General features: G+C 43.5%; 1 protein-coding gene across 1 annotated transcript in view; it reads left to right on the top strand.

The window, feature by feature from the left end:
- Positions 1 to 12,547, top strand: part of PDE6A (phosphodiesterase 6A) — an 85,661-nt gene that overhangs the window by 46,766 nt on the left and 26,348 nt on the right. Inside the window, exons 14-16 of the mRNA XM_053566639.1 lie at positions 9,687 to 9,796; positions 11,854 to 11,941; positions 12,126 to 12,226. Of these exons, the coding sequence (XP_053422614.1) occupies positions 9,687 to 9,796; positions 11,854 to 11,941; positions 12,126 to 12,226 (299 nt within the window). The remainder of the gene's footprint in view (positions 1 to 9,686; positions 9,797 to 11,853; positions 11,942 to 12,125; positions 12,227 to 12,547) is intronic.

The raw sequence follows: 12,547 nt of genomic DNA, 5'->3' as shown, positions 1-12,547 counted from the left end.
CCATGACACAACTCTTCCCAGATTTTTCTTCTTGGAACTGTTGAAAGAAAAACTTTACCCAAATTAATTTAGTAGACATCATTGAGCAAAGAATTCATCAGTCAGTAAAGGTTCAGAGAGCTCCACACAGCAATGTGGGCAGGCAGTATTTATAGACAGAAAAAGCAAGTAACATATAGAAATAGCTTGATTGGTGACAACTCGATGTTTGCCTTATTTGAACATGTCTGAGCACTTTGCAGCCTGTGACTGACTGAAAGCTCTGCTGTTGTGTTGTGTTTGGCCAAAACTTTGTTTCGTTTTTTGTTTTCAGACAGAATCGCACTCTGTTGCCCTGGATAGAGTGCAGCAGCATCATAGCTCACTGCAACCTCAAACTCTTGGGCTCAAGTGATCCTCCTGTCTCTGACACCTGAGTAGCTGGGACTATAGGTACCTGCCACAATGCCCAGCTAATTTTCCTATTGTCAGTAGAGATAGGGTCTCCCTCTTGGCTCAGGCTGGTCTTGAACTCCTGAGCTCAAGCAATCCTCCCACCTCAGCCTCCCAGCGTGCTAGGAATATAGGCATGAGCTACTGCACCGAGCCCAAAACTTGATTATTTGTTATTAAGAATATCCTCTTACGTTGCAATTTGTTTACATATTAGGTTAGGTTGCAATTTGATATGTATAGAAGCAGATTTAGGTCAAATTTCATTTATTTAACAGGTTCCCTCTTTTGGTCAGCCTTTGAACTTTGAGAGATCAACCAAAACCTTGGGCACTGACACCACTTTTTATCACTGTCATAATGAACTTGTTTGGTATCAGTACAGAATTCTTTATGCTTTCTTCATATTTTTGTTATTTTAAGTATAATGAGACCATTTAAGGTATAAAGCATAGCTGCATATAAGCATCTGAGATTCTGGGGAGATTACTAGGATGTTTACAGGAGGATAATTCCAATAAGCTGAATTATACTCCTTAACAGGAGTCCCAGAAACCAAATTAACCAAAATCAAACAATTCAAAGTTCAAGCAATAAAGACCCAGAATAAAGATAGTTCAACAGTTCAGTTGGTCATAGTCTCCAGGGAATGATAGTGATTAAGGACATAGTTCACTGTAAAATGACCCGATATAGGCTAGGCTCGGTGGCTCATGAGTATAATTCTAACTCTCTAGAAGTCCAAGATGGGAGGATCCCTTGAGCTCAGGAGTTTGAGACCAGCCTGAGCAGGAGCCAGACCCCATCTCTACAAAAAATAGAGAAGTTAGCTAGGCATTGTGGTGGGTGTCTATAGTCTCAGCTACTTGGCAGGCTGAGGCAGGAGGATCACCTGAGCCCAGGAGTTTGAGGTTGCAGTGAGCTGTGATGACACCACTGCACTCTAACCAGCGAGACAGAATGAGACTTTATCTTGGGGAAAAAAAGAGAGAGATAAAGTCTTGGAAAAGAAAGTCTTGCCATTCACCATTCAAGATGCTTGCAAACCAACTGTTAGCCGCTCCTATAAATACATCATGTGTTCCTTTCTCCCGAGGAGTACAGCTATATCAGCCATCTTTTTTTTGAAGATCCAGGGTCTCTTTCTGTTGTCCAGGCTGGAGTGCAGTGGCATGATCATAGCTCACTGTAACCTCAAACTCCTGGGCTCAAGTGATCCTCCTACTTCAGCATCCTACAGTCCCTTGTAGGTAGGACAACAAGTATACACCACCACACCTGGCTATTTTTTTCTTTTATTTTTTATAAAGATGGGATTTTACTATGTTGCCTGGGCTGGTCTCCCACACCTGAGCTCAAGCAATACTTCCATCTTGGCCTCCTAAAGTTCTGGGATTAGAGGTGTTAGCCACCATGTCTGGCTCTCAGCTGCCATTTATTTATTTATGTATTTATTTATTTACCCACTCTGTCACCCTTGGCAGAGTGCCGTGGCATCATAGTTCAAAGCAACCTCAAATTCCTGGGCTCAAGTGATTCTCCTGCCTCACCCTCCTGAGTAGCTGGGACTATAGGTACCTGGCACAAAGTGGGGCTAGTTTTTCTATTTTTAGTAGAGAGGGGGTCTCTCTCTTGTCCGGGCTGGTTTTAACTCCTAACCCAAAGTGATCCACCTGCCTTGGCCTCCCAGAGTGCTAGGATTACAGGCATGAGACAGGGCACCTGGCCTTAGTTACCTTTTATTTTATTTTATTTATTAAATCATACACATAGATCATGTATACATTGATGCATTTATGGAGCACAATGTGCTGATTTCATATAGAATTAGGAACACTTACATCACACTGGTTAATATATACTCATCTCGTTTATTTAATTATTGTTAAGACATTTATACTCTATACTTAAAAGATCCGACATGTACCCTCTTAGCCACCTTTTAAATTAAACTTTCTACATCAGTGGTCCCCAACCTTTTTTGACACCAGGGACTGGTTTCATGGAAGACAATTATTCCACGGCTGGGTTGGGGAGAGCACAAGAGGACAGGAGGCATAGATTAGCTGGTGATGCTGTGTGGACCTCTTCCTAACAGGCCACAGACCAGTACTGGGGGTTGGGGACCACAGTTCTATAGCACTAAAGGCAGGGAAAAGATAAGTGCAATATTCGATTTTGTTCAGCACCATACACAAGTCCCTAATGTGCTGTATAAAGTTCCAGGAAGTGTTTTTGTTGAATACAAATATTCTCATCCCCCTTATAGCTTCCACCTGTCTGAACACTGGGAAGATTCATTGGCTACAAAATTCAAGATTTTCTGCCAATTTATGGATTAGTTTCACATTTCTTTTTTTTTTTTTGAGACAGAGTCTCACTGTCACCCTGGAGTTGAGAGCTGGAGTGTCAAAGCTCACAGCAACCTCAAACTCTTGGGCTTGAGCAATCCTCTTGCCTCAGCCTCCTGAGCCTCCTGCCTCGGGTACTGTTATATTCCTTTCATGATGCAGTAGGGACTGTAGGCACCTGCCACAAAACCCAGCTAGTTTTTTTCTATTTTCAGTAGAGATGGAGTCCCACTTTGCTCAAGTTGTTCCTCCACCCTCCTTGGCCTCCCAGAGTGCTAGGATTATAGGTATGAGCCCGGCCAACTTCAAATTTCATGTAACTGGCACCCCACTATTTGTTTTTTGAGACTGAGTTTCACTTTGTCACCCTTGGTAGAGTGTCATGGTGTAAAAGCTCACAGTAACCTCTAACTCTTGGAGTCAAGTGATCCTCTTGCCTCAGCCTCCCAAGTAGCTGGGGCTATAGGCACCTGCCACAATGCCCAGCTATATATATTTTTTGTTTATTTGTTTGTTTTTGGGTTTTTTTACAGTTTTTAGCTGGGGCTGGGTTTGAACCTGCCACCTCTGGCATATAGGGCCAGCGCCCTACCCCTTTGAGCCACAGGCGCTGCCCGTGCCCAGCTATATTTTAAAGGCAGGGTCTTGCTCTTCCTCAGGCTGGTCTCGAACTCCTGAGCTCAAGCAATCTATCTGCCTCAGCCTCCCAGAATGCTAAGATTGCAGATGTGAACCACTGTGCCTGGCCTGGAAGAATTCTTTTTATTATTTTTTTGTGTATGTACGTGGGAGTGGGTATTATGGAAACTTTCAGGAAGGTGATTTGAAAAGCAGGAGTGAGTCAGGTCAAATAGCATTGTCCAAGCTATCGAGGAGGCTGGACCCCATATAGGTTCTTGCAGACAGAAAAAGAAGACCACCTAGTGGTATTTGAACAGAGGTCAGTTAAATCTGTCCATCCATAAGTCTGCATAGGTCTTGAACATGGTCCAGTGAGAAACTTTTTTTTTTATAGTCCCTTCATAGAATGTTGTAAGATTGTATAACCACATTTAGTGGAAAGGGACCTTACTGGATTTAACCCAGTGACATCATGCAAGTTCAGTACCTGGAGCACAACACATCCTTTGCAGGCATCTCTCAGAGAGGTTTTCTATATTTGTTGGTGATTAGATTATTAATTACAAAGGTCAAGGTACTGTTATATTTCTTTCATGATGCAGAGAAGTCTTGATCTGCAATCATGGGGAAACTTCACATCTAGGATGCCATGCTTCTGGGGAAGAACTTCCCCTGGGCTTCTAGGGAAGAACTTCCCTGATGAGCTTTACCTTAAGGTCTCCAACAGGTATATAAGCAGTCTGGGAAAGCCCTTTTTTTTTTTTTTTTCTTTCTTTCTTTCTTTTTTGAGACAGATATCACAGCTCACAGTAACCTCCAACTCTTGGGCTTAAGAGTGCCCTGGAGTCACAGCTCACAGCAACCTCAGACTCTTGGGATTAAGTGATTCTCTTGCCTCAGCCTCCCAAGTAGCTGGAACTACAGGCACCTGCCACAATGCCCGGCTATTTTTTGGTTGTAGTTGTCATTGTTGTTTGGCGGGCCTGGGCTGGATTTGAACCCCACCAGCCTGAGTGTATGTGGCTGGCACCTTAGCCACTTGAGCTACGGGTGCCAAGCCGGGAAAGCTCTTTTGAGAGCAGATCCTTAGAATTTTGCTGCAGAGAACTTGCTATGGCCTCTTCCAATGGAGTTGAAGGAGAGTTTTTTTCTGGTGTCATTTCTAAAAGACTCAATCTCTGGATTCTAGATCATGAAAGCTGTGGTTGTCATCAGTTTGTAGGTCTCAAGGGCTTCTTATGACAGGTAAAAATATGCTTTAACATTAAAGCCCCACACTACAGAGTCATGTCAGTTTATAAGAGTGGGAGATACACAAGGTTCTATTACTAGAACATAAGCCTTTTAATAACTATTTCATAAGAGGTCAACCTATATTTTCTAGTGGGAGTGGATCTGATTGCCATCAATCGGTAAAACCTTTGACCAGGGCAATCCAGTCTATTCAGTAGCTTTGCTTACTACCACTGTGTTTATAATATCGTATTTAACTGTTTTATGACTTTTCTAGTGAAATGAGTACCTTTATGTCTGGAGATTCCTCCAGTAATGCTCCACAATGAAAAAACACTTTCTAATAACTGTTTACCTACTGTTTTTGGTCTTTCTGCACGGGAAAGCTTTTGTACAACCATAAAACAGGAATTGAAAATGGCAGTTAAGTGAAATTCATCTGTAAGTGTCCAAATGACCTAGTAGGCTCTGGAAATGTATCAGCTATTTTTTGTCCTACCAGAATTATGAATTTGACAAATCAAATATTTCTTATAAATTATGTTAGTGATTTTTAGAGCAGTCACCCTACCAATTTTTTTTATAATTTGATCACTTTATCTCTTTCATGATAAATCATGGAATGCAAGGCTTTTTTTTTTTTTTGAGACAGAGCCTCAAGCTGTCGCCCTCAGTAGAGTGCTGTAGCATCACAGCTCACAGCAACCTCCAACTCCTAGGTTTAAGCGATTCACTTGCCTCAGCTTCCCAAATAGCTGAGACTATAACGCCTAGCTGGTTTTTGGTTGTAGGTGTCATTGTTGTTTGGCAGGCCTGGGCTGGATTCGAACCTGCCAGCTCTGGTGTATGTGGCTGGTGTTTTACCCGCTTGAGCTACAGGTGCTGAGCCTGGAATGCAAGGCCTTTAATGATGAGGGCTTTAAGAACCCCACTGGTTGAGCGGCGCCTATGGCTCAGTGGGTAGGGCACCAGACCCATTTCCCAAGGATGGCGGGTTTAAACCAGGCCCCAGCCAAACTGCAACAAAAAAAATAGCTGGGCGTTGTGGCGGGCGCCTGTAGTCCCAGCTACTCTGGAGGCTGAGGGAAGAGAATCGCCTAAGCCCAGGAGTTGGAGGTTGCTGTGAGCTGTGTGATGCCACAGCACTCTATTGAGGGTGACAAAGTGAGACTCTGCCTCTACAAAAAAAAAAAAAAAAAAAAGAACCCTGCTGGCTGGGCTCTCCGTGAATCCAAATTTAGGTGCATGGCACTGTTTAAAAAATAGGTTATCATATGTAATTTGAGTTGAATCAATTTTACAGAATTCCAATTGCGTATCTTTTTTATTTTTGTTTTTTTGAGACAGAGTCTCACTTTGTCACCCTTGGTAGAATGCTGTGGCATCATAGCTCACAGCAACCTCAAACGCTTGAGCCTGCCTATTTTTGAGATGGGGGTCTCATTCTGGTTCAGGCAGGTTTCTAACTTCTGAGCTCAAGCAATCCACCTGCCTTGGCCTGTCAGAGAGCCACCGCACTTGGCTCCAATTGCATATCTTGAAAATATTAGTATTGGCTGACTTAGCATGACAGTCTGTCAAATTATTTTCTTAGTATTCAGTTAAGTTTTGTTCTGTTTGATGTTGAGTTAGGAGTTTTATGGGAATTCTTATAAGTCCAATGGTATAAACTTAAAGTTATCAGAAAATTATGTACATGAGAGTCCTTTCCATGAAATTCCTTGGAGATGAAACACTTTAGGCGTGTAATTGCTGAAGAAATACCAGAGTAAACAATTAACAGCTTGTGAATGATAAGACTTTAAGTGGTCATGGTTATAGCTCTGATGAGAGTTCATTACAATAATGACACAGTTGACAAAGAAATCTAATTATTTTTGTTATGGACAAAATTTTAAGATAATAACTGGAATTATGATAGTGTTATTACATTTTCTTTACTTTTCCTTTCTTCCTTATTTAATTTTTCCCTTTGCAGCCTGCAGGCTGGCCATCCCACAGGCTGGAAAGCATAGCCTCCAGCAGAAAGCAAAGGTCCAGGCTCTTCACAAGTGAACAATTTTATCTAGATTAAAATGTCCCTACTATGTGGGTGACGCCTGTGGCTCAGTGAGCAGGTTGCCAGCCCCATATACCAAGGGTGGTGGGTTCAAACCCAGCCCCAGCCAAACTGCAACAAAAAATAGCCGGGCATTGTGGTGAGTGCCTATAGTCCCAGCTACTCGGGAGGCTGAGGCAAAAGAATCGCCTAAGCCCAAGAGCTGGAGGTTGCTGTGAGCTGTGACATCACAGGACTCTACTGAGGGTGACAAAGTGAAACTCTGTCTCAAAAAAAAAAAAAAAATATATATATATATATGTATATATATCCCTACTGTGGTCACTGTAATTCTAAAATTCTAAATTGTCCTTAGTAAGATTAATTAACTTTTTTTCCCAAAAAGTACAGGTTTGGGGCTTACAATTTTTGTACATAAAATTAAGTGATGTCATAGAAAGTAGAGTTCCAAATTCCTTAGATATGGAGGGCCTCTAACTGGATCCAATCCAGTTAATTTTTGGATCTACTATGATTCTGGACTGGGTCCAGTAAAAATTGCTCAGATAGAGTCATAGAGCTCAAAACACAAGGCTATGGAGCTTGATTCCAAGAGAGAACTTACTTATGACACCCAGTTACTGGGAGAGATCAATGGCACCATGGGCCCCGATAAGTACCTTTTCCTGGTCACTCCATGCTCTCCTTTGGGGCGGGGATTACTGGAAGTCTACATCAGATCCCACTTTTGATGCCAATATGTTAAAGGAAAAACTTTAGATAATTAAATTTAGGTTGGGCACAGTGGCCTAGTACTCTGGGAGGGAAAGGAGGGTGGATGCTTGAGCTCTATAGGAAAACTAGCCAAGCATCGTGACAGGTACTTGTAGTCCCAGTTATGCAGGAGACTGAGGCCAAAGGATGGCTTGAGCCCAAGAGTTTGAGGTTGCTGTCAGCTACATTGATGCCGTGGCACTCTACCCAGGGTAACAAAGGGAGACTCTGTCTCAAAATAAATAAAATAAAATAAGTTCAGCAGAGTTTTATTGAGCAAAGAAATTTTTCGGGAATTAGGCAGCACCCAGAACCAGGTAGCACCACGCCTGGTCTATTCTAAACATTTTTTTTTTTTTTTGGTAGAGACAGACTCTCACTTTATGGCCCTCAGTAGAGTGCCGTGGCCTCACACAGCTCACAGCAACCTTCAACTCCTGGGCTTAAGCGATTCTCTTGCCTCAGCCTCCCAAGTAGCTGGGACTCCAGGCGCCTCTGGCTATTTTTTGGTTGCAGTTTGGCAGGGGCCGGGTTTGAACCCGCCACCCTCGGTATATGGGGCTGGCGCCCTACCGACAGCCACAGGCGCCGCCCTATTCTAAACATTTTTATAGGTACAATTCAGCGGCCTTTAGTACATTTACAATGTTACGTAACCATCATCACTATCCATCTCTATAAACTTTTTCATCATCCCAAACAGAAACTCTGTGCCCATTAAACAAGAGCTACACATTCCCTACATCCCCCAGCCCCTTGTAACCACGATTCTACACTCTGTTTCTATGATTTTGACTATTTTACATACATCATATAAGTGAAATCACATAATATTTGTCCTTTTGTGTCTGACTTATTTTACTTAGCATAATGTTTGTAAGGTTTATCCATGATAAGATTTTAGGGCTACATAGTATTATGTTGTTTAACTATACCATAATTGTTTTTTTGTTTTTAGACAGAGTCTTAGTTTGTTGCCCTTGGTAGAGTGCCGTGGCCTCATAGCTCATAGTAACCTCAAACTCTTGAGCTCAAGCAATTCTTTTGCGTCAGCCTCCCAAGTAGCTGGGACTATAGGCACCTGCCACATTGCCTGTCTATTTTTAGAGGCGAAGTCTCACTCTGGCTCAGACTGATCTCGAACTCATGATCTCAGCCAATCCATTCGCCTCAGCCTCCCAGAGTGCTGGGATTACAGGCATGAGCCACTGCACCTGGCCAAAATATACCATAATTTTTTTACACAGCACCATAGTGTTGGACATGGAGGTTGTTTTCAATATTTGACTCTTACAATGTTAGAAGATCTTTGGCTGGATATACCTTTGTGTGGTTGTGTCAGTGTTTTAGGCTCACAGGCTTTTCATATCTTATTTAAAGGTGTTCTCCTATTAGACCGGCATGGTGGTGCACACCTGTAGTACTAGCTACTCAGGAGGCTGAGTGAGGCAGGAAGATGGAGTGAGCCCAGGAGTGCAAGGCTGCAGTGAGCTATGATCCCACCACTGCATTCCAGCCTGGGCAAGAGAGCAAGATCCTATCTAAAAAAAAGGGTTTTCTATCATCATAATCTAGATTATGATGCAAATCTATGCCCTTGCTCACTGTCCTCATTCTCATTTCTTCTCCCATACTGGAATGGTAGCCCAGAGTCACTGCTAACAGACCTAACAGGAATTCAAGCAAGAATTCTGACCAAGCCACCGTAGACAGTGACAAGAACACCGCATAGATTTGATTTGTTACTTAGGGTCTCAGGGTCAGCATCAGTTGACTCTCAAGAGCCAAAGCTCTTCCCCACCCTTTACTTCAATACCAGCACAACTAAAAATTTAAGTATTTAAAAGAGTCCCATGGAAAGATTCCCCTGCACTGTGCTTAAACCAATACACAAAGTTTGGAAGGTTTACTTACCAGCCTGTCCATGTTCAGAAACTCTGAATCCTAAAATCTAACAGCTGTAAGTTTCTCAAAATCATCTATTCTCACCCCCTTCCCCTCAGTAGGCAGAGTGGGATATTGAGGCCCAATGTGGAATGAGACCAACTTGAGGTTACTCAGGAATAGAGTGACCAATTGTCCCCATTTGCCTAGGACTGTCCTCATTCTGGCAATGCAGGTCTCACATCCTAGAAAACTTCTCAGCCCTGGGCAAACCTGCCCATTATACCTCCCTCTTCAGCCCTGCTCTAGTCCCTACAAGAAAGGAGTGACTTGGATTCTGATTGCTCTTCTAGACAGGAAAACTGAAGCGATATTTCACAGACCTGGAGGCCTTGGCCATGGTCACTGCTGCCTTCTGCCATGACATTGACCACAGAGGCACCAACAACCTCTACCAAATGAAGTGAGTCAGCCTCCCTCCACTGCATGCCTCCCTTCCCCTTGGCCTTTGGAATTTGTTACCCAGCTGTGCCTGGCTCCCAAACTTAGTAGCCGAGAGAGAGGTCTCTCTGCCTACAGCTTCTCAGTTCCTTCTGCCCTTGGGATCTGGGTCCATTCCTGTGGTGTATAGAATAATGACCTCCCAAAGATGTCCACATCCCAAACCCCAGAGCCTGGGAGCATGTTGGAGACTGGGTTAGACACAGTGGCTCACACCTATAACTTTGGGAGAGTAGGAGTTCAAGACACCAGACTGAGCAACATAGTGAGAGACCCTGTTGCTACAAAAAATCAAAAATGTAGCTGGGCATAGTGGCACATGCCTATAGTCCCAGCTACTCAGGAGGCTGAAGCAGGAGGATCACTTGAGCCCAGGAGTTTGTGCAGCAAGCTATGATGATGCAACAGAGCAAGTCCCTGCCTCAAAAGAAAAACAAACACACGGGACTTTGAGGACTTGAGAGAAGTCATTGTTAAGGATCTTGATATAGGAATTATTTGGGCAGGCCCCGTGTAGGCAGAAGTGTCCCTATAAGCAGAGGCAGGAGGTCAGGGCTACTCTCCTGGCTTTGAAGACAGGAAAGAAAGGGCTGTAAGCAAGGAATGCTGGTGGCCTCTAGAAACTAGAAATAGCAAGAAAACAGATTCTTCCTGAAAGCCTGCAGAAGGTAAGCAGCCCATGGAGCCATTTTAGACTTCTGAACTCCAGAGCCGTAGGATAATAAATTTTTATTGTTTAAAACCTAGGCGGTGCCTGTGGCTCAAGGAGTAGGGCGCCAGTCCTATATGCCGAAGGTGGCGGGTTCAAACCTAGCCCTGGCCAAAAACCACACACACAAAAAAAAAAAACCATTAAGTTTGTGGTAGTTTGTTACAGCAGGAATAGGAAACTGACCCATAAACTCTTTCATCCTCTTCCTCCCCTGCCTTACCTGCTGAGCTAATTTGAGTCACAATACTAGTAACAATAATGATTCATTCGTGCACTTTATATTTATAATGCCCCCAGCATGCTGTGGAGGTCCCATGGTTGCCGCAGGAGGCACCATGGTGAGCAAAACAGGCATAGTTCCTGTCCTCAAGTTTACATTTCATTGTCCCTGAACTGTGGTCTCTGTCAGTCCTCCTGACACCCTCCGGACTGGGCGGAGTGGGGACTAGTGTTATCCCTCTATCACAAATGAGAAACGGAGACTCTGCCCAGGGCCGTGTTCTATAAGCCATTAGAAAGCACTACAATTCATGCTTCTCTGAGTCTTCTCAGAGAAGACTTCCGTGTTTCTCCAAGGTGAGAGACTATGTTTACATTTTACACTGTGGGAATCGGGGTGCTGGGCACAGTGCTTGGCACATAGGAAATACACAAAATACTTTTATTAAATAGGGAAATGAGTAAACACATTGCTTGTTTGAAATCAATGGCTTCTCCTAAGACTGAGGTGTGGAGAATCAGGGAATTGACAAGCTTCAAAGTGTCAATGTCTCTAAAATTGCTTGTGATGTTATGTTGTGTTTGTGCCTTTTTCTGGGCATAAGTGTCTACATTCTCCAGAAGATTCTCTGAAGAGTCCATCACTGAAAAATGGCTCAAAATCACTTGTGGAGAAAACAAAAGCTTGAGAGTCAGGAGATTTGTTGTTTAGTCCTAATTTTCTTTCTTTTTTTTTTTTTTTCTGAGAGAGTCTCACTTTCTTGCTCCCAGTAGAGTGCTATGGCGTCATAGCTCACAGCAACCTCAAACTCCTGGGCTCAAGTGATCCTCTTGCCTCAGCCTCTCAAGTAGCTGGGACACCTGCCATAATGCCCAGCTATTTTTTTAGAGGCAGGGTCTCGCTTTTGCTCAGCCTGGGCTCAAACTCCTGAGCTCAAGCGATCCACCCGCCTCAGTCTTCCAGAGTGCTAGGATTACAGGTGTGAGCCACCACGCCTGGCCTTAGTCCTAATTTTCTATTGTCTAGTCTATACTAATTTGTGTTCTCTCTCTTTCTCTCTCTCTTTCCACTCTTTTCCTCCATTCAGATCCCAGAACCCACTGGCCAAGCTCCATGGGTCCTCCATCTTGGAAAGACACCACTTGGAGTTTGGCAAAACATTGCTCAGAGACGAGGTAGTACAGGGGCCCTCTGTGCTGGCACTGGGGCCTAGAAGAGAAACCCCAGCCGAGCCTAAGTATGCCCAGGCAGCATTCGTTCCATTGGCCTGGGCTGCCTTTACCGTCATCTGGATGGCAATTAGTAATTGAGTGACTACTGCCACCATCACTTCTATCTCTCTTCTGTTTTTTCCTTTAGAACCTGAATATCTTTCAAAATCTCAATCGCCGGCAGCATGAGCATGCCATCCGCATGATGGACATCGCGATCATTGCCACAGACCTTGCCTTGTATTTTAAGTTGGTATCTCTTCATTTTAATAATAAGCACTCAACAATGATTATAACAACAACAAACACCATGGTTCCAATTGATTGAGTGTATAACTATGTGCCGGGCACAACACCTGTGCTATGGACACATTGATCTCACTATAACCCTGTGAATTAGATGTTATTACCCCTCTGGACAGATGGGAAAACCTGACATTCAGGGCAAGGAATTTGCTAAGATAAGATAACAAATCAGTGGCGGAGTCTGGGTTAGCACGGAGGTCTTCGCTCTCAGGCCCTGGTTTTTTAAACTTTGATTTGTGAATTATGTTCATTTAATAAGCCTCT

This window comes from Nycticebus coucang, chromosome 17 (genome assembly GCF_027406575.1).
Source record: "Nycticebus coucang isolate mNycCou1 chromosome 17, mNycCou1.pri, whole genome shotgun sequence".
In the NCBI taxonomy this organism is placed as follows: domain Eukaryota; kingdom Metazoa; phylum Chordata; class Mammalia; order Primates; family Lorisidae; genus Nycticebus; species Nycticebus coucang.
The sequence above is the reverse complement of the archived record's forward strand: the minus strand, read 5'-3'. Positions and strand labels throughout refer to the sequence as shown.